The sequence below is a fragment of the Athene noctua genome, chromosome 36 (assembly GCF_965140245.1).
Source record: "Athene noctua chromosome 36, bAthNoc1.hap1.1, whole genome shotgun sequence".
Taxonomy (NCBI): Eukaryota; Metazoa; Chordata; class Aves; order Strigiformes; family Strigidae; genus Athene; species Athene noctua.
Window position 1 is genome coordinate 155,117 of NC_134072.1, and position 27,999 is coordinate 183,115.

Below are 27,999 nucleotides of genomic sequence, written 5' to 3' on the forward strand. Positions count from 1 at the left end.
TGTGACCTGGGTGCCCCTCGATGTCCACCAAGGGCCCTGGGTCCCCCTTCCTGGGCTGCCCCCCCCGGGGACCCCCTGTTAATACCTGCACCCGCGCGCTGTTAATAACCCAATGAACTCCCAGTGCCCCGCAGTGCAGCCCTGTCCCTCCGCGTCCTGGGGCTCTTGCACCCGCGCCAGGGCTCTGCACTTGCACTCGAACAGCTGCTCTCCTTCACCTTCCAGGGAGCTGAAATTGCTCTTGCAGCCAACTTGAACATTAAAACTATTCTCACCAGCCAAGCATTTTTCTCCAAGGACAGAAAACTACTGCTCGGGAATCCTACGCTTCTCCCTCCAAATCTCACACCTGCAAGGGAGGAACTGAGTTAAGAGCAGGCTTTTTTCCTGGCAGCTTCTCGGCTTTTCCAGAGAAAGACGATGGCAGGCTTGGGAGTTTTTTGGAAAGCCGAGACTGAATTTACAGCATCCCAGTTAGTTAGATTTTCCAGTACACTGATCCATCACAGAGGCATGGCTAGGGATGCTTTTTTTTTCTTCTTTTAAAGAAATTGTTCAAATTAATCAGATCTAGTCCTAAGCGAGCGCAGGAAAGGCTCTTGCCTTTACAATCATTTCTTCCAGGTCTCCCGATTACGCTTCCCTCTGTTGCTGCCCAGTTCCAGACAGCTGATGCTTTGGGCCATTAGTTTCAGGGAGACAAAGTTTGTTTTCTGCCCGTTGTTGTCTTCCGTGTACTTGACGTTTCTCAGCACGACGCAGCGGTGCTGCTGCGTTCAGTGCTGACTTTCTCACCTGCCCGTGCTCTGCGCCGGGTTTCTGTGCGGCTCCAAATCCGGGCTGCGGTGACAGAAACTCCCAGCGAGTGTCTCCAGTTTGGAAAACTTGCCTTCTGTCCTTGTCAGTGAGGCTTGAAACTGCCCCCGCTGGCTGAGCAACCCAACCCGTCCTGGAGGGTACTGAAGGAGGCTGCGGGCTCGCAAGTCTTTACACTCGAGTCTCCTGGCTGTCTTCATCGGCAAACAGTTTAAATCCGGGGAAGCCGCAGGCGGCAGAGAATTCCCGCTGCGAATGAACCCTTTCCTCGGCCCCACAAAACTCACGGGACCGCAGGTGCCCGCGGCCTCGGCCAGGGGCCAGGGGCGGGGCCCTCCCCTCAGAACTTTCCCGCCTCTCCGCCGAGAGCGGCGCTGGGATTGGGCAGGGCACGCCCAGCGCCGATTGGCGGCGCTTCCCGCCGCAGCAGCCGATTGGCTGTCGCTCTGCCGGCCGGGGCGGGCTCTGGGCTGGACTGGCAGGAGCGCCCCGGCAGTGGGGGGGCGGTTGTCATGGCGGCGGCCCAGGCCCGGCCCTGCCGCGGCCTGCGCTGTCAGGCGATGGCTCGGGGGGCTCCGGGCCTGCCCTCACAGCCCGCCCCGCCAGGTCGCTCGGGGTAGCGTCAGGAAAACTCCCTGCCCAAAGGTTCTGCCGGCCAGGCTCGGCAGTAGCAGGGCGCCGTGCCTTGGTGGCTGGCTGGCTCTGCTCACAGCCGGGGCCGGGGTGCTGAGGGCCGGGAAGCGCAGGCGGGGGTGCTGCTTGTGCTGAGGGAAAACAAAGCAAGGGAGAGCCCGGCCCCAAAAAGCAGGGCCGTGCTTCCGCAATGGCTAACGGCAACGCAGCCTGCTTACAAGCACAAACGCTGCCTGAGGCTGGCATCAGGCTTCAGAGCACAGAGAGACGGCTCTGGACCCTCACACCACTCCCCCAAAGGAGGCTTTGGGCCCTAGAAATGAGGGTTGGCACCCTAGAAAGGAGGCTTTAAATCCTCAGAAACAATGAACCCTTGCGCCCTAAAAATTAATGTTCGCACCCTAGAAATGAAGCTTTAAATGCTCAGAAACAATGAACCCTTGCACCCTAAAAATTAGGGTTTTGACTCTAGAAATGAGGCTTTAAATGTTCACAAATAATCAGCGCTTCAGCCCTAAATGTTACGGTTTGGACCCTAGAAATGAGGCTGTAATTCCTCAGAAACAATGAACCGTTGGGCCCTACAATGAGGCTTGCAGCCCTTCAAATGAAGCTTGAGTCCCGAAATTGAGGTCTTGAACAATAAAGATGAGGCTTTGAGACCCAAAAATGAGGTTTTGTTCCCTGAAGTGGGTTTTGAGGATTAAATCAAGGATTTGTGCCCTAGAATTGGTGCTTTGGGCTTGAAAGAGAAGACTTTGGAAACCAAAAATGATGCTTTAGGCCATAAACAGAGGCTTGGGACTCTCTAAATGTAGATTTTGACTGTGAAGAACTGGCTTTGTCCCTACAAATGAGAGTTTAGAGCCTTACAATGAAGCTTTGGGCCTTTAAAATAAGAATCCAAAAATAAGACTTTGAGCTGTAGAAGAGGGGTTTGAACTGCAGGAATGAGAATTTGGACCCTGAGGTTGAAGCTTTGAGCCCTATAAATGAAGGCCTGGAAACCAGACTGAGGCGTGTCCGGTCTCTGAAGTGACCTTTAGTGTCTTCACGTGAGGTTCGGACACTAAAACTGAGGCTTTGGCAATGAAAACAGAGGCTTTGCCACTGAAGAATAAGCGTCAGACGCAATTTTCAGATGCCCCTGATCAGGAGAGTGACGGAGGCGGGTGTGTCAGTGCCCGTGTTTCTACTGTCTAGCGAGGAAGAAAATATGTGTAAAAAAATAAAAAATCTTTTCCCCACAGCAGCAACTTTTCTTCTTTTTAGCATTGTTTAGGCAGCAATAAACCAGCATGCAGTGAAGAAATAATTAATTAAAGAAATGAGTCACAGGTCCCGGCCCCTCCTGGTTGTCACAGGGGCTGTTCTTCACGCTCCCTTGCCTCACCCACTGCCCCTTCTTCCACCTCCCCCCACCCTTTGACAGATCTCTCTTCTAATTTTCCTTGGGGTGATTTCCCTGGAATTCCTCACCAGGGCATGCAGACACGTGTTAGGGCGAGTGGATCCTGGTGGGAATTACAGCTGCTGTTTGCAGATCGCGCTGCGGACCCCTGCTGGGGCAGCGGCCACCAAAGGCCACCCCCACCCCGGAGAGGGAGCAGCTCTTGTCCGTGGGGAGCGAGCTGGGCGCTCCTCACGCCCCCCCAGCCCGGCACACGGGCTCCTCTCCCCGCTCTGTCCCCTCTGTCCTCTCTTTCCCTCTTCCGTCCTTCCCTTTCTGCAGCCCTCGCTTCTCCTCTGTCTCTTCCCCCCTATCACCCCCTCTCTGTCCCTGCTCAGAAACTTCCTTCACCCCCCCGCTACCGCGTTCTCCCAACACCAGAGCGAAATGCGGGAAGAATTTCTTCACCGTGAGGGCTGTCGGGCACGGGGACAGGCTGCCCAGGGAGGTGGTGGCGTCCCCAGCCCTGGGGGTATTTAGAAGACGTGCAGACGTGGCTCTCAGGACGCGGTTTGGGGGGGGGGCTCGCCAGTGGTGGGTTCACGGCCAGGTTCGGTGACATTAAAGGTTTTTTTGAACCGGAATTCTTCTGATTCACCAATTCTATTCATTCTCTATTGCTGTCTTGCACCCAGTAAGGGAACGCTACTGCTGGTAACTAAAGGGATTTATTTTTATTTCGAGAAGGCAAAATTGCTCCTTGGTGTTGTGGTTTAACCCCATTTGGCAACAAATCACCTTCCCCCCCAGCAGGATGGGGGAAGAGAATTGGAAGGGTGGTTGGAGATAAGAACAGTTTAATAACTGAACTAAAGTAACAAGAAGAATAATAATTTCTCATGACAAAAATTAGCAGAGAGACGGAAATGAAACTTAAGAGGGACAAGTGATGGCAATGAAACCAACTGCTGACAACCAACCAACCAGTGCCCAGTCAAAACCAGCCCAGCTCCCCAGTACAGGAGAGGATTTTGGTGCTGGGACAAATGGTGACGTGCCAGCTTGGTGTGCGGGTGCCTTTTTGTGCCCTGAGACACCTCAGGAGGGGCAGGATGGGCTAAAGCTTCCCTCCTCCTCCTCCTCTTTGGGCTTTGTGGTCATTCGGGACACCCTGGGTGTGGGGCCCTGGGGGCAGCAGCAGAGGGACACTGCTTGGGGGAGTCCCCACGGGAAGGACACCATAGGACTGGGCTTGTTGCTCCAGCTTGATTTAAAAAAAAGATTTATTGAAGTACAGCTGTTTCCCCAAGACCTGCACGTCTCCAAGGCTCATCAGGCGCAGCAGCACAGCGACCGCAGGCTCCATCCTGACCTTGGCTTCTGCTTTAGAGCTGTCAGGATGAGGACGGTCTGAGCTGCCAGGGACCTGATCGAGAACTCAGCGTCTTTGCCCAAGGACTGGAGGGCTGCAAGAGAAGGAAACAGAGCAGAGGTGAACCCCCCCTGCCCGCAGAGAGCCCAGGATCCCAGGCTTCGTCCCCTGCTCCAGCAGCCCGCGCCAGCACAGAACTGCCCCTACTCACTGTGGCAGATGTCCCACAGCTTTTCCAGCCTGAGGATCCTCTGGTGCCGCGCAGCAAGCCCTGGGGCACAGAGCTAATGTCAGAGCTCTGCTCCCCCTGGGCAGGGCTGTCCCCCGGCAAGGACAGCACCCGAGGGCTCTGGGACCCATCAAGGCCCCCAGCGAGCCCACCAGTGGGGACTGGGGCTGGGTGGCCCGAAATGGGTCCGGGGACTCACCGATGAACCTGACGGCCGCCTCCCGCACGGTGGCCTGAGGGTTCTCCACGTAGGGCAGGCTCTGGCGCAGATACTCGTCCACGCTGTTCCTCTTGTGCGTTATCTGAGGGAGCACAAGGGCACGGGGCTGGTACGGACCCTCCGCAGCCGTCCGGACCAGTCCCTCCCGCCAGCACCCCCGCTCCCTCCCAGTGAGTCCCGTCTCCCAGCCGGGAGCCCCGTGGGGCTGGGGCCAGAGAGAGCCGCAGGCAGAGGGGGCTGGGGGTGCCGAGACCCCTCCGTCCCGCTGCCAGGGCCCAGCTGGGCCGGGCTCTCCTGGAGAAGAGCCCCTGGGGGCTGCGTGCTGGAGGGCAGGGAAGGAGGCTGCAGCTGGAGCAGCGGGGCTGGGGCAGGGCGGCGATGCAGAGCGGCACAGCCCCCCCAGGCACGGCTGCAGCCCCCGTCCAGCCCGGCCCGGGGGTTTGGGGGGTGTCCTCACCAAGCACTCTCTGATCTGGTGTGCCTGCTCTGTCTCAGCCAGGAAGCTGAGCCTCCTCCAGCCCAGGAACTCTGCAGAGGCACGGAGGGTGTCCCAGGAAGCCTGTGGAGAAGCAGAGGCCGGGAGATGGCACCAGAGCCCAGAGAAGGAGACCTGGCATCCTGCTGCTCTGGGCCTGGCACAGCCCTGGGGGACAGGGATGGGGACTCAAAGCTCACAAAGCCCGTGGGGACTCATGTGCTTGGTGGCCACAGGCTGCTGCTGAGCAGGGAAATGTCTGTGCCCAGTTCCCCAGCCCTGATGGTGTTGGGGCTACAGGGACCCTTCCTCTGGGCTGGGGGGCCCCCACCTCTCCCTCCAGCTCTGCAGCAGGGGGAAAGGAGGCCGGTGGAGGTGGGACCAGCACAGCGAGACCCTGCAGTGACACACATTCCCCTTGTCCCTCATGCCCAGGCCACCCCCATGGTGTCAGCACGCCCCTCCCCGCGACACCAGTCACTAATCACTGCACCTTGGCCACACTCTCGATCTGCTCGTTGGTGTGGAAGAACAGCGGCAGCACCACACCCTGCACTTTCTCCACCATTTTTTTGGTGTTTCTCCCCACCACGGTCTTCATCACGTCTTTGAAGAGGCTGATGGAGAGCTCCCGCACCCGGCTGCACTCCTGGCAGGGAGGAGGACAGAGGCAGCTCAGCACCAGCTGCTCCTCGCCCACGGGGAGCAGGGGCGTTAGCGTGGCCGGCGGAGAGGAGCTGCTCCGGGGTCGGATCCTGAACCAGGAGCCGTCGGCCAGTCCCGCAGCTGCGGCTCAACGGCCCCGGAGCCCTGAAAGGCCGCGGAAGAGGAGCGGGGAGGGGAAGAGCCTGGAAAGGCCATGGAAGGAGAGTGGGAAGCACCCTGAAAGGCCACACAAGAGGAGCCAGGGGGGCACCCCTGCCCAAATGCTGTCCGCAGGGCTGGGGCTGAAGGTCCTTCACCCATCGCCTCAGCTCCAGCTGCCGCCTTACATCATCGAAGAGGAGCAGGAGCTTCTCTGCCAGCCTCAGAGCAATGAGGTTGGCCTCTTCCCTCTTCATGTGATGAATCACGTTGGTAAAGAGCATCAGGGCCTTCATCCTGACATCAGCGTTGGCTGCCAGCAAGTTCTCCACGATGTCGGGCAGCAGCACCAGCATTTTCCTTGCCTGTACGGAAATACACCGGTCACCTTCTTGTGAAGCAGTGAAAGACCCCCCCAGGCACCCCCAGCCCCTCCAGAGCAGGGAGGGTGCTTGGAGCCGTCACCCCACATCCTCCCGGACGGGGCCAAGCCAACGCATCCCACAGGCCCCAACTACCAGCATGGCTCCCCTTGCTGACCCCCCGCTCACCAGTTCAGGTGTTTTTGAGAGTGTCACAAGGCCCGTGAGCACCAGCGAGAGCATCACCGGGCTGGGACGCCTCAGGAACCTCTGGGCATTGTAGAGGGCAGCAAAATCCTTGTCGTCAATGTCATCTCTGGTCAGCAGCTAAAATGGAGACAGTGGTGAGAAACCAGCAGAGCTGCAGGGCTCCCTCCCCTACACTGGCACAGCCCGTGGCAAGTGTCTCCTTTCCCCTTGAAGCCACCTCCGAGTCCCCACATCTCTGTCCCAGGGCCAGAGCTGGGCAGGGGAATGCAGGCAGGGGGGAAGGCAGAGCACTGCCTGTGCCGGGACAGGCTTGGTGGGGCCAAACCAGCATCAGGTGGGCCCGAGCATGTGGCACAGGGGTCTGGGAGGAGGAGGAGGTGGAGGAGGAGGAAGGCAGACCGCTGGGGCTGGGTGTGGGTCACTCACATCCAAGGGGTAGATGCAGGCGTCCTCCGTGGCAGAGCTGAACACCCTGCGCAGCCGCCGGTCCTGCAGCATGTCGACCAGCTCCGACATGACTGTACACAGAGCCCAGTACTCGGAGATCAGCACCTCCCACATGGCCATGGCCGCCCTGCGGAGCCAGAGCCAACTCGCTCAGCAGAGCTGCCTCGGCTCCTCCGGAGCCCGGCCCTGCCCACCCCCTCATTTCGGGATGCCCGCGGAGGCAGAGGGGGGTGAGGTTCTGTTCCCATGGGGCAGGGGCTCTGCTTGGGCCGGCTCTGGCTGCAGGGGGAAGCGTGGTGGGATGGAGAGCCCTGCCCCTCGGGGATAGATATCCTGCAGTTTTCCGTGGGTCTGGCAGCCGGAGAGTCTCTGGGCCACTCTCCCCCTGGGGAACGAGCCCTCAAGGCTCTCGGGGCCGGTACCTGTCACACGTTGGAGAGATCCTCAAGAGGCTCCTGACCGTCTCCCTGGGGCTCCAGTCTGTCAACACCAGCAGCAGTGAGTCCAGGCTCTTGCGGGCTGGCTCCGTGCGGACGTGCTCCACATATTTGTGGATGTATCTCATGATTTCTAGCACCTGGAGGGGACATGGGTAAGGATGGTGCTGCCGTTCCCACCCCTCCCTGCTGCCTTGAAATGGTTTGGGGTGCCTGAGAGAGCCGGGTTAGGGCAGGAGGGAAGAACAAGGCTTGACACGTCTTGACACAGGAGGACGGTCCAGCCACGGGGCACTTACATCCGCCAGCCAGGACGCGGGGTCCCTCACGGCCATGTACACGACATCTATGCCCTTCTGCCTGTCCTGGACATCGTCTGACGTCAAGGCCTCGATGGCCACGAGGAGAATGTCCGTCCTCTGAGAAGGCCGGAGGTATTTGCCAGACACCTACGGGAAGAGGGATGGGGGGAAGACGTGTCACTCTGAGCACGCCGACGGTGCTGCACGGCTGATCAGCTCAACCGTCCCTGGGTCCCTTTGCTCGCACAAGCTGATGCCACGGACAAGGGTCCCTGCGAGGGGGGAGCTCATTACCTTTGTCATGTCGCTGCTGTCAAGCCAAGAAAGCAACGAGGTGCTCTCAGAATCGCACCCTGGTTGGAGCTCTGTGAGCTCTGGCTCCTCCTCCGGCAGTGTCTCGCCTACAGGGAAACAGGGAAGAGTCGGTAGGACACGCCACCCTCGCCAACGAGCCTCCCGGGCGGCGAAGAGCTTTAAATGGCCCCACGCCGAGGGAACGGGGTCCCGGCATCGAGCCCGCCCCGGGGAGCCGTCTACTCACCCATCTGCAGGGGCTGGACCATGGACACCTCGTGGGGCTCTGGAGGAGAGCTGCTCTCCTGGGGAGCCCCCACCTCCTCCCAAACCACCCTGGGGCTGCTGGGGGGTCTCTCTGCCATCTTCAAAAATGGAGGGAAGTGGTTGAGGGACCGGGGGGCTTCAGCTTAAACGCCGGGGCGGTGGGGAAAGACAGGCTGTGCTCAGGCGTCTCCTCGCTGCGCTCCTGCCCTGTCCCTTCCCCGACTTGTCAGACCCTGCGGGGCTGCGCTGCTCAGATACGGTGCCGGGGGTGACACGGAGCGATGTCACAAAGGGGTCACATTGTGACGCGTCACCCAGGCCGGGCGGGGCAGGGGTTCCCCTGCGGGGGATGGGGACCATGGGCCATGGCTGCTCTCGAGGTGCCCCCAGGCCCCCACCATGTCCCCTCAGCGCCTTCCTGTACCCCCCGGCTGGTCCCAGAGGGTTCACACACCCCGGCACAGCCCCCGGGCCTTCTGCTTTGGTCGCGACAGAAACACTCCAGCCTGCCCCGACTCTCCCTGGCGGTCACCTGAGGCGTTTGCTCGCCCCTGTCCTGTTCTCTCCCGCACTCGCAGAGTAGCTTTAATCTGCTACAAGAGTGTCCTGGGTTCAGCTGGGATAGAGTTCATTTTCTCCAGCTGGGAGGGGCACAGCCGGAGTGCCAGGCCCAGAGTGGCCATTGGAGTGTTCCCCATCCCGTGACGTTATGCTCAGGATATAAAGCAGGTGCGCTCTCTCCTGCTTCCAGTTTTCTGACGGCGGGAGGATCTCCGTTCTGTCGGGGTCGCTGGCCGGGAGCGGGCTGGGTATCGGTCGGTGGGTGCTGAGCAATCGCCTTGTGCATCACCCATCTGTACTTTCTATTATTGTTAGTGTTTTATTACAATCCCTAAACTGGTGGGTTTTAATCTCAACCTACGATCTTTCCTTGTGTCCCTCCACTCTCTTCCCCCGTTCCCCCGACGGGGGGAGGGTGACCGAGCGCTGCGTGGTGTTTGGCTCCGACCGAGTTCAAACCACCAGAGTCCTTTTTGGGGCCCAGCGAGGGGCTCGAAGGGTCGAGATAACGGCAGATGGGGTCAGGGTGTCATAACCATTGGTTAAAGCATTCATTACATTGGCTTATCAATTGCTGGGCATAATGTCCATCACTTGGCGCCTTAAAATTTCATCACCTCATTTGCTGTCTATCGTCCCCCTGCTGCTGCTCACCGCCCGTGGGAGCTGGGTTAAGATTTTTGTTCTGCTGAGCTGCGTAACACTGATCGAAGGCACGATGAAGTTGTCAGTCCTGAGGCTACTTACAACTGTGTTTGAGAACTTGGGGAATTTTGAATATCCAACTAACGTGGTCATCTTACTGCTGGGAGCCAGTGTGTTCCCACGTGTGGTTCAGGCTTTGTTCAGGGTTAAGCAGCTATTGAAGAGCATCACCCGGAGATCTACCCCAAGGCTGGAGAATTATTTGTGGCTGGGGGTGTGTCAAAATCCTATTAAAAACCCCCCAGGGGTTGAGAAGCTTCTGGAGAGCGCTGCGGGTTCGCTTTGTCCGAGCTGTTCCCGTTAGTGGAGAGTGAGAGAGACCTGGCACGAGGCCCTCGGTGACCTTCCCTTGCAGGGGCTGTCACAGGGAGACTCTGTGGTTCAGAGCTCCGGGGCCTCCCTGGCAACTGTTTTAAGCCTTTCTGTGTCTCAGGGCTTTGAGATGAGGTCAAACAGGAGCTCAGCTGTGGGGCTGCCCGATGAGTTTCCTGCTCAAAGCCTGCAATTAATTTCTTTGTCGTGACTTCGCAGGGCTTTGTGTGCGGGGCAGTGCCGGCGCTGCTCAGGTGTTCTTTACCCATGAAGCGAAACAAACTTAGAAAGAGAGTTTTTGAACTCCCGGTGACCTTTGCAAGTGTCACTTCTTTTTGCCAAGGGAATCCCACTGAGGACAGAGGATTATGCCCCACGCTGTCCCCCTGCCCCCCAGGCGCTCACCTTCGGCCCCAGCCCGGTGCCCACGGCCACGTCCCCTGGCACCACCACTGTCCCCAGCGTCCAGCCCGTGGCCAAACTGGTGTTGGTGGCACCTGCGATCCCCAGTGTCACTGTCAGCGGCAGCGTCCAGCAGGACAGCGTGGTGTCCCTGCCCCCAGCAGTGACACCGCCACGGGTGCCCCCACCCCAGGACCCCAACTGTCCCCCTCAGCCCCCACCTCCCCCACCATCCCTCCCCAGTCGGAGCGTGGGACAGTCCACAAGCACCCCCCTCCTCTGCTGGGAAAGCCAGCAGGACCTCTGGGTGGGGGCACAGTGCCCCCGGTCTGCCCAGTGACCCTACTGGGACCCTGGTGCTGGGGACAGGGGGTGGCCTGGGGCTTCCCCCAATGTCCCTGTATCACCCCCGGGTATCCTGGGACCTCTCTATGGAGACAGGGGGTGTCCTGGGGGTTCTCTGCTGTCCCTCTGTGCCCCGCATTGTTCCCAAGTACCCAGGACCTCTCTGTGGGGATGGGGGTTTGCTTGAGGGTCCCCCAGTGTCCATCCCAGTGTCTCCCAGTCGCCTGGGACCCCTCTATGGGTCAGGGGGTGTCCTGGGTGTCTCCAGTGTCCTCAAGTGCGTGGGGGGTGCAGCGTCGCCATGTGACTTGGAGGTCCCCACGTGTTCCTTGGACCCCTGTATGGGGATGGGGGGTGGCCTGGGGGTGCCCCACTGTCCCCATGGCCCCTCCCAGTGTCCCGTGATGCCTCTATGGTGAACAAAGAGGGTGGCTTGGGGGTGCCCAGAGTGTCCGTGGATGTCCCCCACTTTCCCCATTTCCCTTTCCCAATACCTCCCAGTGCCCCCCAGTGAGCTTGGTAGGACCCCTTGGGGTGGGGGATACCGGGGTGTGACCTGGGTGCCCCTCGATGTCCACCAAGGGCCCTGAGTCCCCCTTCCTGGGCTGCCCCCCCCGGGGACCCCCTGTTAATACCTGCACCCGCGCGCTGTTAATAACCCAATGAACTCCCAGTGCCCTGCAGCCGCCCAGTGCCCCGCAGTGCAGCCCTGTCCCTCCGCGTCCTGGGGCTCTTGCACCCGCGCCAGGGCTCTGCACTTGCACTCGAACAGCTGCTCTCCTTCACCTTCCAGGGAGCTGAAATTGCTCTTGCAGCCAACTTGAACATTAAAACTATTCTCACCAGCCAAGCATTTTTCTCCAAGGACAGAAAACTACTGCTCAGGAATCCTACGCTTCTCCCTCCAAATCGCACTCCTGCAAGGGAGGAATTGAGTTAAGAGCAGGCTTTTTTCCTGGCAGCTTCTCGGCTTTTCCAGAGAAAGACGATGGCAGGCTTGGGAGTTTTTTGGAAAGCCGAGACTGAATTTACAGCATCCCAGTTAGATTTTCCAGTACACTGATCCATCACAGAGGCATGGCTAGGGATGCTTTTTTTTTCTTCTTTTAAAGAAATTGTTCAAATTAATCAGATCTAGTCCTAAGCGAGCGCAGGAAAGGCTCTTGCCTTTACAATCATTTCTTCCAGGTCTCCCGATTACGCTTCCCTCTGTTGCTGCCCAGTTCCAGACGGCTGATGCTTTGGGCCATTAGTTTCAGGGAGACAAAGTTTGTTTTCTGCCCGTTGTTGTCTTCCGTGTACTTGACGTTTCTCAGCACGACGCAGCGGTGCTGCTGCGTTCAGTGCTGACCTTCTCACCTGCCGGTGCTCTGCGCTGGGTTTCTGTGCGGCTCCAAATCCGGGCTGCGGTGACAGAAACTCCCAGCGAGTGTCTCCAGTTTGGAAAACTTGCCTTCTGTCCTTGTCAGTGAGGCTTGAAACTGCCCCCGCTGGCTGAGCAACCCAACCCGTCCTGGAGGGTACTGAAGGAGGCTGCGGGCTCGCAAGTCTTTACACTCGAGTCTCCTGGCTGTCTTCATCGGCAAACAGTTTAAATCCGGGGAAGCCGCAGGCGGCAGAGAATTCCCGCTGCGAATGAACCCTTTCCTCGGCCCCACAAAACTCACGGGACCGCAGGTGCCCGCGGCCTCGGCCAGGGGCCAGGGGCGGGGCCCTCCCCTCAGAACTTTCCCGCCTCTCCGCCGAGAGCGGCGCTGGGATTGGGCAGGGCACGCCCAGCGCCGATTGGCGGCGCTTCCCGCCGCAGCAGCCGATTGGCTGTCGCTCTGCCGGCCGGGGCGGGCTCTGGGCTGGACTGGCAGGAGCGCCCCGGCAGTGGGGGGGCGGTTGTCATGGCGGCGGCCCAGGCCCGGCCCTGCCGCGGCCTGCGCTGTCAGGCGATGGCTCGGGGGGCTCCGGGCCTGCCCTCACAGCCCGCCCCGCCAGGTCGCTCGGGGTAGCGTCAGGAAAACTCCCTGCCCAAAGGTTCTGCCGGCCAGGCTCGGCAGTAGCAGGGCGCCGTGCCTTGGTGGCTGGCTGGCTCTGCTCACAGCCGGGGCCGGGGTGCTGAGGGCCGGGAAGCGCAGGCGGGGGTGCTGCTTGTGCTGAGGGAAAACAAAGCAAGGGAGAGCCCGGCCCCAAAAAGCAGGGCCGTGCTTCCGCAATGGCTAACGGCAACGCAGCCTGCTTACAAGCACAAACGCTGCCTGAGGCTGGCATCAGGCTTCAGAGCACAGAGAGACGGCTCTGGACCCTCACACCACTCCCCCAAAGGAGGCTTTGGGCCCTAGAAATGAGGGTTGGCACCCTAGAAAGGAGGCTTTAAATCCTCAGAAACAATGAACCCTTGCGCCCTAAAAATTAATGTTCGCACCCTAGAAATGAAGCTTTAAATGCTCAGAAACAATGAACCCTTGCACCCTAAAAATTAGGGTTTTGACTCTAGAAATGAGGCTTTAAATGTTCACAAATAATCAGCGCTTCAGCCCTAAATGTTACGGTTTGGACCCTAGAAATGAGGCTGTAATTCCTCAGAAACAATGAACCGTTGGGCCCTACAATGAGGCTTGCAGCCCTTCAAATGAAGCTTGAGTCCCGAAATTGAGGTCTTGAACAATAAAGATGAGGCTTTGAGACCCAAAAATGAGGTTTTGTTCCCTGAAGTGGGTTTTGAGGATTAAATCAAGGATTTGTGCCCTAGAATTGGTGCTTTGGGCTTGAAAGAGAAGACTTTGGAAACCAAAAATGATGCTTTAGGCCATAAACAGAGGCTTGGGACTCTCTAAATGTAGATTTTGACTGTGAAGAACTGGCTTTGTCCCTACAAATGAGAGTTTAGAGCCTTACAATGAAGCTTTGGGCCTTTAAAATAAGAATCCAAAAATAAGACTTTGAGCTGTAGAAGAGGGGTTTGAACTGCAGGAATGAGAATTTGGACCCTGAGGTTGAAGCTTTGAGCCCTATAAATGAAGGCCTGGAAACCAGACTGAGGCGTGTCCGGTCTCTGAAGTGACCTTTAGTGTCTTCACGTGAGGTTCGGACACTAAAACTGAGGCTTTGGCAATGAAAACAGAGGCTTTGCCACTGAAGAATAAGCGTCAGACGCAATTTTCAGATGCCCCTGATCAGGAGAGTGACGGAGGCGGGTGTGTCAGTGCCCGTGTTTCTACTGTCTAGCGAGGAAGAAAATATGTGTAAAAAAATAAAAAATCTTTTCCCCACAGCAGCAACTTTTCTTCTTTTTAGCATTGTTTAGGCAGCAATAAACCAGCATGCAGTGAAGAAATAATTAATTAAAGAAATGAGTCACAGGTCCCGGCCCCTCCTGGTTGTCACAGGGGCTGTTCTTCACGCTCCCTTGCCTCACCCACTGCCCCTTCTTCCACCTCCCCCCACCCTTTGACAGATCTCTCTTCTAATTTTCCTTGGGGTGATTTCCCTGGAATTCCTCACCAGGGCATGCAGACACGTGTTAGGGCGAGTGGATCCTGGTGGGAATTACAGCTGCTGTTTGCAGATCGCGCTGCGGACCCCTGCTGGGGCAGCGGCCACCAAAGGCCACCCCCACCCCGGAGAGGGAGCAGCTCTTGTCCGTGGGGAGCGAGCTGGGCGCTCCTCACGCCCCCCCAGCCCGGCACACGGGCTCCTCTCCCCGCTCTGTCCCCTCTGTCCTCTCTTTCCCTCTTCCGTCCTTCCCTTTCTGCAGCCCTCGCTTCTCCTCTGTCTCTTCCCCCCTATCACCCCCTCTCTGTCCCTGCTCAGAAACTTCCTTCACCCCCCCGCTACCGCGTTCTCCCAACACCAGAGCGAAATGCGGGAAGAATTTCTTCACCGTGAGGGCTGTCGGGCACGGGGACAGGCTGCCCAGGGAGGTGGTGGCGTCCCCAGCCCTGGGGGTATTTAGAAGACGTGCAGACGTGGCTCTCAGGACGCGGTTTGGGGGGGGGGCTCGCCAGTGGTGGGTTCACGGCCAGGTTCGGTGACATTAAAGGTTTTTTTGAACCGGAATTCTTCTGATTCACCAATTCTATTCATTCTCTATTGCTGTCTTGCACCCAGTAAGGGAACGCTACTGCTGGTAACTAAAGGGATTTATTTTTATTTCGAGAAGGCAAAATTGCTCCTTGGTGTTGTGGTTTAACCCCATTTGGCAACAAATCACCTTCCCCCCCAGCAGGATGGGGGAAGAGAATTGGAAGGGTGGTTGGAGATAAGAACAGTTTAATAACTGAACTAAAGTAACAAGAAGAATAATAATTTCTCATGACAAAAATTAGCAGAGAGACGGAAATGAAACTTAAGAGGGACAAGTGATGGCAATGAAACCAACTGCTGACAACCAACCAACCAGTGCCCAGTCAAAACCAGCCCAGCTCCCCAGTACAGGAGAGGATTTTGGTGCTGGGACAAATGGTGACGTGCCAGCTTGGTGTGCGGGTGCCTTTTTGTGCCCTGAGACACCTCAGGAGGGGCAGGATGGGCTAAAGCTTCCCTCCTCCTCCTCCTCTTTGGGCTTTGTGGTCATTCGGGACACCCTGGGTGTGGGGCCCTGGGGGCAGCAGCAGAGGGACACTGCTTGGGGGAGTCCCCACGGGAAGGACACCATAGGACTGGGCTTGTTGCTCCAGCTTGATTTAAAAAAAAGATTTATTGAAGTACAGCTGTTTCCCCAAGACCTGCACGTCTCCAAGGCTCATCAGGCGCAGCAGCACAGCGACCGCAGGCTCCATCCTGACCTTGGCTTCTGCTTTAGAGCTGTCAGGATGAGGACGGTCTGAGCTGCCAGGGACCTGATCGAGAACTCAGCGTCTTTGCCCAAGGACTGGAGGGCTGCAAGAGAAGGAAACAGAGCAGAGGTGAACCCCCCCTGCCCGCAGAGAGCCCAGGATCCCAGGCTTCGTCCCCTGCTCCAGCAGCCCGCGCCAGCACAGAACTGCCCCTACTCACTGTGGCAGATGTCCCACAGCTTTTCCAGCCTGAGGATCCTCTGGTGCCGCGCAGCAAGCCCTGGGGCACAGAGCTAATGTCAGAGCTCTGCTCCCCCTGGGCAGGGCTGTCCCCCGGCAAGGACAGCACCCGAGGGCTCTGGGACCCATCAAGGCCCCCAGCGAGCCCACCAGTGGGGACTGGGGCTGGGTGGCCCGAAATGGGTCCGGGGACTCACCGATGAACCTGACGGCCGCCTCCCGCACGGTGGCCTGAGGGTTCTCCACGTAGGGCAGGCTCTGGCGCAGATACTCGTCCACGCTGTTCCTCTTGTGCGTTATCTGAGGGAGCACAAGGGCACGGGGCTGGTACGGACCCTCCGCAGCCGTCCGGACCAGTCCCTCCCGCCAGCACCCCCGCTCCCTCCCAGTGAGTCCCGTCTCCCAGCCGGGAGCCCCGTGGGGCTGGGGCCAGAGAGAGCCGCAGGCAGAGGGGGCTGGGGGTGCCGAGACCCCTCCGTCCCGCTGCCAGGGCCCAGCTGGGCCGGGCTCTCCTGGAGAAGAGCCCCTGGGGGCTGCGTGCTGGAGGGCAGGGAAGGAGGCTGCAGCTGGAGCAGCGGGGCTGGGGCAGGGCGGCGATGCAGAGCGGCACAGCCCCCCCAGGCACGGCTGCAGCCCCCGTCCAGCCCGGCCCGGGGGTTTGGGGGGTGTCCTCACCAAGCACTCTCTGATCTGGTGTGCCTGCTCTGTCTCAGCCAGGAAGCTGAGCCTCCTCCAGCCCAGGAACTCTGCAGAGGCACGGAGGGTGTCCCAGGAAGCCTGTGGAGAAGCAGAGGCCGGGAGATGGCACCAGAGCCCAGAGAAGGAGACCTGGCATCCTGCTGCTCTGGGCCTGGCACAGCCCTGGGGGACAGGGATGGGGACTCAAAGCTCACAAAGCCCGTGGGGACTCATGTGCTTGGTGGCCACAGGCTGCTGCTGAGCAGGGAAATGTCTGTGCCCAGTTCCCCAGCCCTGATGGTGTTGGGGCTACAGGGACCCTTCCTCTGGGCTGGGGGGCCCCCACCTCTCCCTCCAGCTCTGCAGCAGGGGGAAAGGAGGCCGGTGGAGGTGGGACCAGCACAGCGAGACCCTGCAGTGACACACATTCCCCTTGTCCCTCATGCCCAGGCCACCCCCATGGTGTCAGCACGCCCCTCCCCGCGACACCAGTCACTAATCACTGCACCTTGGCCACACTCTCGATCTGCTCGTTGGTGTGGAAGAACAGCGGCAGCACCACACCCTGCACTTTCTCCACCATTTTTTTGGTGTTTCTCCCCACCACGGTCTTCATCACGTCTTTGAAGAGGCTGATGGAGAGCTCCCGCACCCGGCTGCACTCCTGGCAGGGAGGAGGACAGAGGCAGCTCAGCACCAGCTGCTCCTCGCCCACGGGGAGCAGGGGCGTTAGCGTGGCCGGCGGAGAGGAGCTGCTCCGGGGTCGGATCCTGAACCAGGAGCCGTCGGCCAGTCCCGCAGCTGCGGCTCAACGGCCCCGGAGCCCTGAAAGGCCGCGGAAGAGGAGCGGGGAGGGGAAGAGCCTGGAAAGGCCATGGAAGGAGAGTGGGAAGCACCCTGAAAGGCCACACAAGAGGAGCCAGGGGGGCACCCCTGCCCAAATGCTGTCCGCAGGGCTGGGGCTGAAGGTCCTTCACCCATCGCCTCAGCTCCAGCTGCCGCCTTACATCATCGAAGAGGAGCAGGAGCTTCTCTGCCAGCCTCAGAGCAATGAGGTTGGCCTCTTCCCTCTTCATGTGATGAATCACGTTGGTAAAGAGCATCAGGGCCTTCATCCTGACATCAGCGTTGGCTGCCAGCAAGTTCTCCACGATGTCGGGCAGCAGCACCAGCATTTTCCTTGCCTGTACGGAAATACACCGGTCACCTTCTTGTGAAGCAGTGAAAGACCCCCCCAGGCACCCCCAGCCCCTCCAGAGCAGGGAGGGTGCTTGGAGCCGTCACCCCACATCCTCCCGGACGGGGCCAAGCCAACGCATCCCACAGGCCCCAACTACCAGCATGGCTCCCCTTGCTGACCCCCCGCTCACCAGTTCAGGTGTTTTTGAGAGTGTCACAAGGCCCGTGAGCACCAGCGAGAGCATCACCGGGCTGGGACGCCTCAGGAACCTCTGGGCATTGTAGAGGGCAGCAAAATCCTTGTCGTCAATGTCATCTCTGGTCAGCAGCTAAAATGGAGACAGTGGTGAGAAACCAGCAGAGCTGCAGGGCTCCCTCCCCTACACTGGCACAGCCCGTGGCAAGTGTCTCCTTTCCCCTTGAAGCCACCTCCGAGTCCCCACATCTCTGTCCCAGGGCCAGAGCTGGGCAGGGGAATGCAGGCAGGGGGGAAGGCAGAGCACTGCCTGTGCCGGGACAGGCTTGGTGGGGCCAAACCAGCATCAGGTGGGCCCGAGCATGTGGCACAGGGGTCTGGGAGGAGGAGGAGGTGGAGGAGGAGGAAGGCAGACCGCTGGGGCTGGGTGTGGGTCACTCACATCCAAGGGGTAGATGCAGGCGTCCTCCGTGGCAGAGCTGAACACCCTGCGCAGCCGCCGGTCCTGCAGCATGTCGACCAGCTCCGACATGACTGTACACAGAGCCCAGTACTCGGAGATCAGCACCTCCCACATGGCCATGGCCGCCCTGCGGAGCCAGAGCCAACTCGCTCAGCAGAGCTGCCTCGGCTCCTCCGGAGCCCGGCCCTGCCCACCCCCTCATTTCGGGATGCCCGCGGAGGCAGAGGGGGGTGAGGTTCTGTTCCCATGGGGCAGGGGCTCTGCTTGGGCCGGCTCTGGCTGCAGGGGGAAGCGTGGTGGGATGGAGAGCCCTGCCCCTCGGGGATAGATATCCTGCAGTTTTCCGTGGGTCTGGCAGCCGGAGAGTCTCTGGGCCACTCTCCCCCTGGGGAACGAGCCCTCAAGGCTCTCGGGGCCGGTACCTGTCACACGTTGGAGAGATCCTCAAGAGGCTCCTGACCGTCTCCCTGGGGCTCCAGTCTGTCAACACCAGCAGCAGTGAGTCCAGGCTCTTGCGGGCTGGCTCCGTGCGGACGTGCTCCACATATTTGTGGATGTATCTCATGATTTCTAGCACCTGGAGGGGACATGGGTAAGGATGGTGCTGCCGTTCCCACCCCTCCCTGCTGCCTTGAAATGGTTTGGGGTGCCTGAGAGAGCCGGGTTAGGGCAGGAGGGAAGAACAAGGCTTGACACGTCTTGACACAGGAGGACGGTCCAGCCACGGGGCACTTACATCCGCCAGCCAGGACGCGGGGTCCCTCACGGCCATGTACACGACATCTATGCCCTTCTGCCTGTCCTGGACATCGTCTGACGTCAAGGCCTCGATGGCCACGAGGAGAATGTCCGTCCTCTGAGAAGGCCGGAGGTATTTGCCAGACACCTACGGGAAGAGGGATGGGGGGAAGACGTGTCACTCTGAGCACGCCGACGGTGCTGCACGGCTGATCAGCTCAACCGTCCCTGGGTCCCTTTGCTCGCACAAGCTGATGCCACGGACAAGGGTCCCTGCGAGGGGGGAGCTCATTACCTTTGTCATGTCGCTGCTGTCAAGCCAAGAAAGCAACGAGGTGCTCTCAGAATCGCACCCTGGTTGGAGCTCTGTGAGCTCTGGCTCCTCCTCCGGCAGTGTCTCGCCTACAGGGAAACAGGGAAGAGTCGGTAGGACACGCCACCCTCGCCAACGAGCCTCCCGGGCGGCGAAGAGCTTTAAATGGCCCCACGCCGAGGGAACGGGGTCCCGGCATCGAGCCCGCCCCGGGGAGCCGTCTACTCACCCATCTGCAGGGGCTGGACCATGGACACCTCGTGGGGCTCTGGAGGAGAGCTGCTCTCCTGGGGAGCCCCCACCTCCTCCCAAACCACCCTGGGGCTGCTGGGGGGTCTCTCTGCCATCTTCAAAAATGGAGGGAAGTGGTTGAGGGACCGGGGGGCTTCAGCTTAAACGCCGGGGCGGTGGGGAAAGACAGGCTGTGCTCAGGCGTCTCCTCGCTGCGCTCCTGCCCTGTCCCTTCCCCGACTTGTCAGACCCTGCGGGGCTGCGCTGCTCAGATACGGTGCCGGGGGTGACACGGAGCGATGTCACAAAGGGGTCACATTGTGACGCGTCACCCAGGCCGGGCGGGGCAGGGGTTCCCCTGCGGGGGATGGGGACCATGGGCCATGGCTGCTCTCGAGGTGCCCCCAGGCCCCCACCATGTCCCCTCAGCGCCTTCCTGTACCCCCCGGCTGGTCCCAGAGGGTTCACACACCCCGGCACAGCCCCCGGGCCTTCTGCTTTGGTCGCGACAGAAACACTCCAGCCTGCCCCGACTCTCCCTGGCGGTCACCTGAGGCGTTTGCTCGCCCCTGTCCTGTTCTCTCCCGCACTCGCAGAGTAGCTTTAATCTGCTACAAGAGTGTCCTGGGTTCAGCTGGGATAGAGTTCATTTTCTCCAGCTGGGAGGGGCACAGCCGGAGTGCCAGGCCCAGAGTGGCCATTGGAGTGTTCCCCATCCCGTGACGTTATGCTCAGGATATAAAGCAGGTGCGCTCTCTCCTGCTTCCAGTTTTCTGACGGCGGGAGGATCTCCGTTCTGTCGGGGTCGCTGGCCGGGAGCGGGCTGGGTATCGGTCGGTGGGTGCTGAGCAATCGCCTTGTGCATCACCCATCTGTACTTTCTATTATTGTTAGTGTTTTATTACAATCCCTAAACTGGTGGGTTTTAATCTCAACCTACGATCTTTCCTTGTGTCCCTCCACTCTCTTCCCCCGTTCCCCCGACGGGGGGAGGGTGACCGAGCGCTGCGTGGTGTTTGGCTCCGACCGAGTTCAAACCACCAGAGTCCTTTTTGGGGCCCAGCGAGGGGCTCGAAGGGTCGAGATAACGGCAGATGGGGTCAGGGTGTCATAACCATTGGTTAAAGCATTCATTACATTGGCTTATCAATTGCTGGGCATAATGTCCATCACTTGGCGCCTTAAAATTTCATCACCTCATTTGCTGTCTATCGTCCCCCTGCTGCTGCTCACCGCCCGTGGGAGCTGGGTTAAGATTTTTGTTCTGCTGAGCTGCGTAACACTGATCGAAGGCACGATGAAGTTGTCAGTCCTGAGGCTACTTACAACTGTGTTTGAGAACTTGGGGAATTTTGAATATCCAACTAACGTGGTCATCTTACTGCTGGGAGCCAGTGTGTTCCCACGTGTGGTTCAGGCTTTGTTCAGGGTTAAGCAGCTATTGAAGAGCATCACCCGGAGATCTACCCCAAGGCTGGAGAATTATTTGTGGCTGGGGGTGTGTCAAAATCCTATTAAAAACCCCCCAGGGGTTGAGAAGCTTCTGGAGAGCGCTGCGGGTTCGCTTTGTCCGAGCTGTTCCCGTTAGTGGAGAGTGAGAGAGACCTGGCACGAGGCCCTCGGTGACCTTCCCTTGCAGGGGCTGTCACAGGGAGACTCTGTGGTTCAGAGCTCCGGGGCCTCCCTGGCAACTGTTTTAAGCCTTTCTGTGTCTCAGGGCTTTGAGATGAGGTCAAACAGGAGCTCAGCTGTGGGGCTGCCCGATGAGTTTCCTGCTCAAAGCCTGCAATTAATTTCTTTGTCGTGACTTCGCAGGGCTTTGTGTGCGGGGCAGTGCCGGCGCTGCTCAGGTGTTCTTTACCCATGAAGCGAAACAAACTTAGAAAGAGAGTTTTTGAACTCCCGGTGACCTTTGCAAGTGTCACTTCTTTTTGCCAAGGGAATCCCACTGAGGACAGAGGATTATGCCCCACGCTGTCCCCCTGCCCCCCAGGCGCTCACCTTCGGCCCCAGCCCGGTGCCCACGGCCACGTCCCCTGGCACCACCACTGTCCCCAGCGTCCAGCCCGTGGCCAAACTGGTGTTGGTGGCACCTGCGATCCCCAGTGTCACTGTCAGCGGCAGCGTCCAGCAGGACAGCGTGGTGTCCCTGCCCCCAGCAGTGACACCGCCACGGGTGCCCCCACCCCAGGACCCCAACTGTCCCCCTCAGCCCCCACCTCCCCCACCATCCCTCCCCAGTCGGAGCGTGGGACAGTCCACAAGCACCCCCCTCCTCTGCTGGGAAAGCCAGCAGGACCTCTGGGTGGGGGCACAGTGCCCCCGGTCTGCCCAGTGACCCTACTGGGACCCTGGTGCTGGGGACAGGGGGTGGCCTGGGGCTTCCCCCAATGTCCCTGTATCACCCCCGGGTATCCTGGGACCTCTCTATGGAGACAGGGGGTGTCCTGGGGGTTCTCTGCTGTCCCTCTGTGCCCCGCATTGTTCCCAAGTACCCAGGACCTCTCTGTGGGGATGGGGGTTTGCTTGAGGGTCCCCCAGTGTCCATCCCAGTGTCTCCCAGTCGCCTGGGACCCCTCTATGGGTCAGGGGGTGTCCTGGGTGTCTCCAGTGTCCTCAAGTGCGTGGGGGGTGCAGCGTCGCCATGTGACTTGGAGGTCCCCACGTGTTCCTTGGACCCCTGTATGGGGATGGGGGGTGGCCTGGGGGTGCCCCACTGTCCCCATGGCCCCTCCCAGTGTCCCGTGATGCCTCTATGGTGAACAAAGAGGGTGGCTTGGGGGTGCCCAGAGTGTCCGTGGATGTCCCCCACTTTCCCCATTTCCCTTTCCCAATACCTCCCAGTGCCCCCCAGTGAGCTTGGTAGGACCCCTTGGGGTGGGGGATACCGGGGTGTGACCTGGGTGCCCCTCGATGTCCACCAAGGGCCCTGAGTCCCCCTTCCTGGGCTGCCCCCCCCGGGGACCCCCTGTTAATACCTGCACCCGCGCGCTGTTAATAACCCAATGAACTCCCAGTGCCCTGCAGCCGCCCAGTGCCCCGCAGTGCAGCCCTGTCCCTCCGCGTCCTGGGGCTCTTGCACCCGCGCCAGGGCTCTGCACTTGCACTCGAACAGCTGCTCTCCTTCACCTTCCAGGGAGCTGAAATTGCTCTTGCAGCCAACTTGAACATTAAAACTATTCTCACCAGCCAAGCATTTTTCTCCAAGGACAGAAAACTACTGCTCAGGAATCCTACGCTTCTCCCTCCAAATCGCACTCCTGCAAGGGAGGAATTGAGTTAAGAGCAGGCTTTTTTCCTGGCAGCTTCTCGGCTTTTCCAGAGAAAGACGATGGCAGGCTTGGGAGTTTTTTGGAAAGCCGAGACTGAATTTACAGCATCCCAGTTAGATTTTCCAGTACACTGATCCATCACAGAGGCATGGCTAGGGATGCTTTTTTTTTCTTCTTTTAAAGAAATTGTTCAAATTAATCAGATCTAGTCCTAAGCGAGCGCAGGAAAGGCTCTTGCCTTTACAATCATTTCTTCCAGGTCTCCCGATTACGCTTCCCTCTGTTGCTGCCCAGTTCCAGACGGCTGATGCTTTGGGCCATTAGTTTCAGGGAGACAAAGTTTGTTTTCTGCCCGTTGTTGTCTTCCGTGTACTTGACGTTTCTCAGCACGACGCAGCGGTGCTGCTGCGTTCAGTGCTGACCTTCTCACCTGCCGGTGCTCTGCGCTGGGTTTCTGTGCGGCTCCAAATCCGGGCTGCGGTGACAGAAACTCCCAGCGAGTGTCTCCAGTTTGGAAAACTTGCCTTCTGTCCTTGTCAGTGAGGCTTGAAACTGCCCCCGCTGGCTGAGCAACCCAACCCGTCCTGGAGGGTACTGAAGGAGGCTGCGGGCTCGCAAGTCTTTACACTCGAGTCTCCTGGCTGTCTTCATCGGCAAACAGTTTAAATCCGGGGAAGCCGCAGGCGGCAGAGAATTCCCGCTGCGAATGAACCCTTTCCTCGGCCCCACAAAACTCACGGGACCGCAGGTGCCCGCGGCCTCGGCCAGGGGCCAGGGGCGGGGCCCTCCCCTCAGAACTTTCCCGCCTCTCCGCCGAGAGCGGCGCTGGGATTGGGCAGGGCACGCCCAGCGCCGATTGGCGGCGCTTCCCGCCGCAGCAGCCGATTGGCTGTCGCTCTGCCGGCCGGGGCGGGCTCTGGGCTGGACTGGCAGGAGCGCCCCGGCAGTGGGGGGGCGGTTGTCATGGCGGCGGCCCAGGCCCGGCCCTGCCGCGGCCTGCGCTGTCAGGCGATGGCTCGGGGGGCTCCGGGCCTGCCCTCACAGCCCGCCCCGCCAGGTCGCTCGGGGTAGCGTCAGGAAAACTCCCTGCCCAAAGGTTCTGCCGGCCAGGCTCGGCAGTAGCAGGGCGCCGTGCCTTGGTGGCTGGCTGGCTCTGCTCACAGCCGGGGCCGGGGTGCTGAGGGCCGGGAAGCGCAGGCGGGGGTGCTGCTTGTGCTGAGGGAAAACAAAGCAAGGGAGAGCCCGGCCCCAAAAAGCAGGGCCGTGCTTCCGCAATGGCTAACGGCAACGCAGCCTGCTTACAAGCACAAACGCTGCCTGAGGCTGGCATCAGGCTTCAGAGCACAGAGAGACGGCTCTGGACCCTCACACCACTCCCCCAAAGGAGGCTTTGGGCCCTAGAAATGAGGGTTGGCACCCTAGAAAGGAGGCTTTAAATCCTCAGAAACAATGAACCCTTGCGCCCTAAAAATTAATGTTCGCACCCTAGAAATGAAGCTTTAAATGCTCAGAAACAATGAACCCTTGCACCCTAAAAATTAGGGTTTTGACTCTAGAAATGAGGCTTTAAATGTTCACAAATAATCAGCGCTTCAGCCCTAAATGTTACGGTTTGGACCCTAGAAATGAGGCTGTAATTCCTCAGAAACAATGAACCGTTGGGCCCTACAATGAGGCTTGCAGCCCTTCAAATGAAGCTTGAGTCCCGAAATTGAGGTCTTGAACAATAAAGATGAGGCTTTGAGACCCAAAAATGAGGTTTTGTTCCCTGAAGTGGGTTTTGAGGATTAAATCAAGGATTTGTGCCCTAGAATTGGTGCTTTGGGCTTGAAAGAGAAGACTTTGGAAACCAAAAATGATGCTTTAGGCCATAAACAGAGGCTTGGGACTCTCTAAATGTAGATTTTGACTGTGAAGAACTGGCTTTGTCCCTACAAATGAGAGTTTAGAGCCTTACAATGAAGCTTTGGGCCTTTAAAATAAGAATCCAAAAATAAGACTTTGAGCTGTAGAAGAGGGGTTTGAACTGCAGGAATGAGAATTTGGACCCTGAGGTTGAAGCTTTGAGCCCTATAAATGAAGGCCTGGAAACCAGACTGAGGCGTGTCCGGTCTCTGAAGTGACCTTTAGTGTCTTCACGTGAGGTTCGGACACTAAAACTGAGGCTTTGGCAATGAAAACAGAGGCTTTGCCACTGAAGAATAAGCGTCAGACGCAATTTTCAGATGCCCCTGATCAGGAGAGTGACGGAGGCGGGTGTGTCAGTGCCCGTGTTTCTACTGTCTAGCGAGGAAGAAAATATGTGTAAAAAAATAAAAAATCTTTTCCCCACAGCAGCAACTTTTCTTCTTTTTAGCATTGTTTAGGCAGCAATAAACCAGCATGCAGTGAAGAAATAATTAATTAAAGAAATGAGTCACAGGTCCCGGCCCCTCCTGGTTGTCACAGGGGCTGTTCTTCACGCTCCCTTGCCTCACCCACTGCCCCTTCTTCCACCTCCCCCCACCCTTTGACAGATCTCTCTTCTAATTTTCCTTGGGGTGATTTCCCTGGAATTCCTCACCAGGGCATGCAGACACGTGTTAGGGCGAGTGGATCCTGGTGGGAATTACAGCTGCTGTTTGCAGATCGCGCTGCGGACCCCTGCTGGGGCAGCGGCCACCAAAGGCCACCCCCACCCCGGAGAGGGAGCAGCTCTTGTCCGTGGGGAGCGAGCTGGGCGCTCCTCACGCCCCCCCAGCCCGGCACACGGGCTCCTCTCCCCGCTCTGTCCCCTCTGTCCTCTCTTTCCCTCTTCCGTCCTTCCCTTTCTGCAGCCCTCGCTTCTCCTCTGTCTCTTCCCCCCTATCACCCCCTCTCTGTCCCTGCTCAGAAACTTCCTTCACCCCCCCGCTACCGCGTTCTCCCAACACCAGAGCGAAATGCGGGAAGAATTTCTTCACCGTGAGGGCTGTCGGGCACGGGGACAGGCTGCCCAGGGAGGTGGTGGCGTCCCCAGCCCTGGGGGTATTTAGAAGACGTGCAGACGTGGCGCTCAGGACGCGGTTTGGGGGGGGGGCTCGCCAGTGGTGGGTTCACGGCCAGGTTCGGTGACATTAAAGCTTTTTTTGAACTGGAATTCTTCTGATTCACCAATTCTATTCATTCTCTATTGCTGTCTTGCACCCAGGAAGGGAACGCTACTGCTGGTACCTGAAGTGATTTTTTTTTTTTTTTTTTTTTCTGAGAAGGCAAAATTGCCACTTGGTGTCGTGGTTTAACCCAGACTGGCGTGCGTCTGTGGGATGCAGCAGGTCACTGACTGTGTCCTGGACTGCGGGGGGTCGTTCTCCCAGTCTCTGTCTTCTGGCTGCGGAGGCTGGATTCCCTCAGGACAACTGGTCTTGTTTCTAAAGCCTGAGGCAAAGGCGGCATTAAGCCCCTCAGCCTTCTCCTCATCACTGGTTACCACGTTTCCTCCTGCGTCTGGCAGGGGATGGAGACTCTCCCTGGACTCGCTTTTGCTACTGACATACTTACAGAATCATTTCTTGTTATCCTTGATTGCTGAGGCCAAATTAATTTCCAGCTGGGATTTGGACCTCCTAATTCCCACCCCGCACAGCCTCACAGCCTCTCTGTAATCACTGTGAGTGGCTAGCCCCTTCTTCCAAAGGCTGTAAAACTCTCCTTTTCTCCCCGAGTTGCAGCCAGAGCTCCCTGTTCAGCCAGGGTGGTCTCCTCTGGCGTCGGCTTCTCTTAGAGCACCTGGGGACCGCCTGCTCCTGAGCCATTAACACTTCCTTCTTAGAGAGCGCCCAGCCCTCCTGGGCCCCTGTACCCTTCAGGATCGTCTCCCAGGGGATCAAACGGCAGCCTCAAAGCTCGAGCAGGGTGCGGGAGCTCCCTGCTGCCATCCTGGCTTCTGTGGACAGACGCCAGGCACACAGCTGACGCCCAGCCGGGCCCCGAGGGTGCCAGGGCAGCTCCCTCTGAAAACGGAATACCTGCTGTCAAGGCCCCTGAGGCTTCCGAGGCACCAGGGCTGGGCCCCAGAGAAACGGGACTCGAGGCTGCTTTGCTCTGGGGCGGTTGACCTGAAGGTGATGCCCCAGACCTGCTTCAAGGGAGCAGGCAGAAGGCGGCCTGAGAGAAGGCGACTCGTCCTCTGTGGCTATTCCAGCACCAGGCTTGGCCGGTGGTTAAGGGGGAATGATGTGAGAGGGGCCACACTCCACAGAGAGTTGAAGGGAGAGAGGGGGTAATGCTGGGCAGAGGAACCGTCTGTTTGTACATCTTCCCTCTAGGAATATACAGATATATATATAGTCTGGGTTAGGATACCTTACAGCAAGTTAGTGTGAATCTTTTCACTTTCAAGCCTCTAGTGAAGTGGCTATTCGAATCATCATGTATTTTACTGAACTGGTTTGTAAATCCTTACCTTGGTTAATGATTAAGGGCTGCCAGTCATCAATAAATCTTGATTTGTTGCTAAATCCTTACTGGGCTAATATTTCCATCTGCGACGTGCCCTCCCTGGGGATGGCCAGACAGTCCAGAGGAGAGTGTTCCCAAGGCCCAGCAGCAGTTCAGGACGCTCCTTCCAAGTTTCAGGGCATCTTTTTCCTTCTCTCCGATGCTCGGGACACAGTTTTTGGAAGCTGCCTGCCGAGAGGGCAGGCTGGGGTGGGGGCAAGGAGCGCTTGCGTTGCCATAGGCCAGGCCGTGCGACCTGGCACAGCAGGCTGAGAGCCTCAGGCAGTGCCGGGCTGCAGCTGGGGCCTCGCCTTGGGCCCACAGTAGCCTTTCAAGGTCAAGAAAATGCCTTTTTCTGTACTCTGGGTAAAAGAATAGACCTGAATTTTAAGCACTAACTAGCTCTCGGAAGACTTTCCAGGGAAAGCAACAGTCCTGATGCCAGTCTGACAAATGAGGAGCTCAAAGCAGAGCCCCCAGCTGAAAGGGCGTGAGGTGCTGGGCCTGAAGGAGCCGCCCCCTGCAGCTGGGCAGCAGCAGCAGATACGCATGTGCTGGGCTCGGGACTGAAGCAGCTTGGCCAAGGTTTGTGGCAAAGGGGCACAGAGATCAGTTCTCCCTGGTTTTATTCAGGGGCTCCATCTACCCGGTGGTGTGGTCCTTTATGGGATCGGGGAGATTACAGCAGATCTGGCTCTAGGTGACTCGGCGCCCCTGGCCTGCACTGGAAATGCTCTTGAGGTTCTTGCTGATAGAGGAAACGGCAGAAACAGACAGTGGGGGATGTCTATGATTGCTCACGAGCAGTAATGCCAATGTCTTGTTTGGAAAAGACAACTTTTTTTCTCGATGTCAAGTTCAATCTGGCAGAAGGCACCCAGA

The 27,999-nt window shown here is 58.7% G+C and overlaps 3 protein-coding genes across 3 annotated transcripts; all 3 read right to left on the reverse strand.

Annotated features, from left to right (window-relative positions):
- Nucleotides 1-987: 987 nt before the first annotated feature.
- Nucleotides 988-5,968, reverse strand: LOC141972828 (maestro heat-like repeat-containing protein family member 7). Its single transcript, XM_074930865.1, has 6 exons — nt 5,629-5,968; nt 5,118-5,219; nt 4,640-4,742; nt 4,423-4,482; nt 4,212-4,305; nt 988-1,291 (listed from the first exon to the last, which is right to left on the reverse strand). The coding sequence occupies exons 1-6, from the start codon at nt 5,734-5,736 to the stop codon at nt 988-990; spliced, it is 771 nt and encodes a 256-aa protein (XP_074786966.1). The 5' UTR covers nt 5,737-5,968.
- Nucleotides 5,736-17,115, reverse strand: LOC141972829 (uncharacterized). Its single transcript, XM_074930866.1, has 12 exons — nt 16,776-17,115; nt 16,265-16,366; nt 15,787-15,889; nt 15,570-15,629; nt 15,359-15,452; nt 12,141-12,438; nt 7,695-7,844; nt 7,381-7,535; nt 6,938-7,085; nt 6,491-6,628; nt 6,128-6,304; nt 5,736-5,741 (listed from the first exon to the last, which is right to left on the reverse strand). Exons 1-12 carry the CDS (start codon nt 16,881-16,883, stop codon nt 5,736-5,738), a joined length of 1,539 nt encoding a protein of 512 aa, XP_074786967.1. The 5' UTR covers nt 16,884-17,115.
- Nucleotides 16,883-23,310, reverse strand: LOC141972830 (uncharacterized). Its single transcript, XM_074930867.1, has 7 exons — nt 23,239-23,310; nt 18,842-18,991; nt 18,528-18,682; nt 18,085-18,232; nt 17,638-17,775; nt 17,275-17,451; nt 16,883-16,888 (listed from the first exon to the last, which is right to left on the reverse strand). Exons 1-7 carry the CDS (start codon nt 23,308-23,310, stop codon nt 16,883-16,885), a joined length of 846 nt encoding a protein of 281 aa, XP_074786968.1.
- Nucleotides 23,311-27,999: the final 4,689 nt, after the last annotated feature.

What these genes read in the sequence shown, in the direction of transcription:
- LOC141972828 (XM_074930865.1), bottom strand. Translation starts at nt 5,736, where the DNA reads ATGAAGACCGTGGTGGGGAGAAACACCAAAAAAATGGTGGAGAAAGTG. An exon ending in GGCGGCCGTCAGGTTCATCG is followed by an intron (nt 4,483 to 4,639) that starts GTGAGTCCCCGG and finishes TCTGTGCCCCAG; the next exon opens with GGCTTGCTGCGCGGCACCAG. An exon ending in GCTGTGGGACATCTGCCACA is followed by an intron (nt 4,306 to 4,422) that starts GTGAGTAGGGGC and finishes CTTCTCTTGCAG; the next exon opens with CCCTCCAGTCCTTGGGCAAA.
- LOC141972829 (XM_074930866.1), bottom strand. Translation starts at nt 16,883, where the DNA reads ATGAAGACCGTGGTGGGGAGAAACACCAAAAAAATGGTGGAGAAAGTG. An exon ending in AGATCGAGAGTGTGGCCAAG is followed by an intron (nt 16,367 to 16,775) that starts GTGCAGTGATTA and finishes GCTTCTCCACAG; the next exon opens with GCTTCCTGGGACACCCTCCG. An exon ending in GCTCTAAAGCAGAAGCCAAG is followed by an intron (nt 12,439 to 15,358) that starts GTCAGGATGGAG and finishes CGCTCCTGCCAG; the next exon opens with TCCAGCCCAGAGCCCGCCCC.
- LOC141972830 (XM_074930867.1), bottom strand. Translation starts at nt 23,310, where the DNA reads ATGAAGACAGCCAGGAGACTCGAGTGTAAAGACTTGCGAGCCCGCAGC. An exon ending in TTCAGTACCCTCCAGGACGG is followed by an intron (nt 18,992 to 23,238) that starts GTTGGGTTGCTC and finishes CTCTTCCCGTAG; the next exon opens with GTGTCTGGCAAATACCTCCG. An exon ending in CCGCGTCCTGGCTGGCGGAT is followed by an intron (nt 18,683 to 18,841) that starts GTAAGTGCCCCG and finishes TGTCCCCTCCAG; the next exon opens with GTGCTAGAAATCATGAGATA.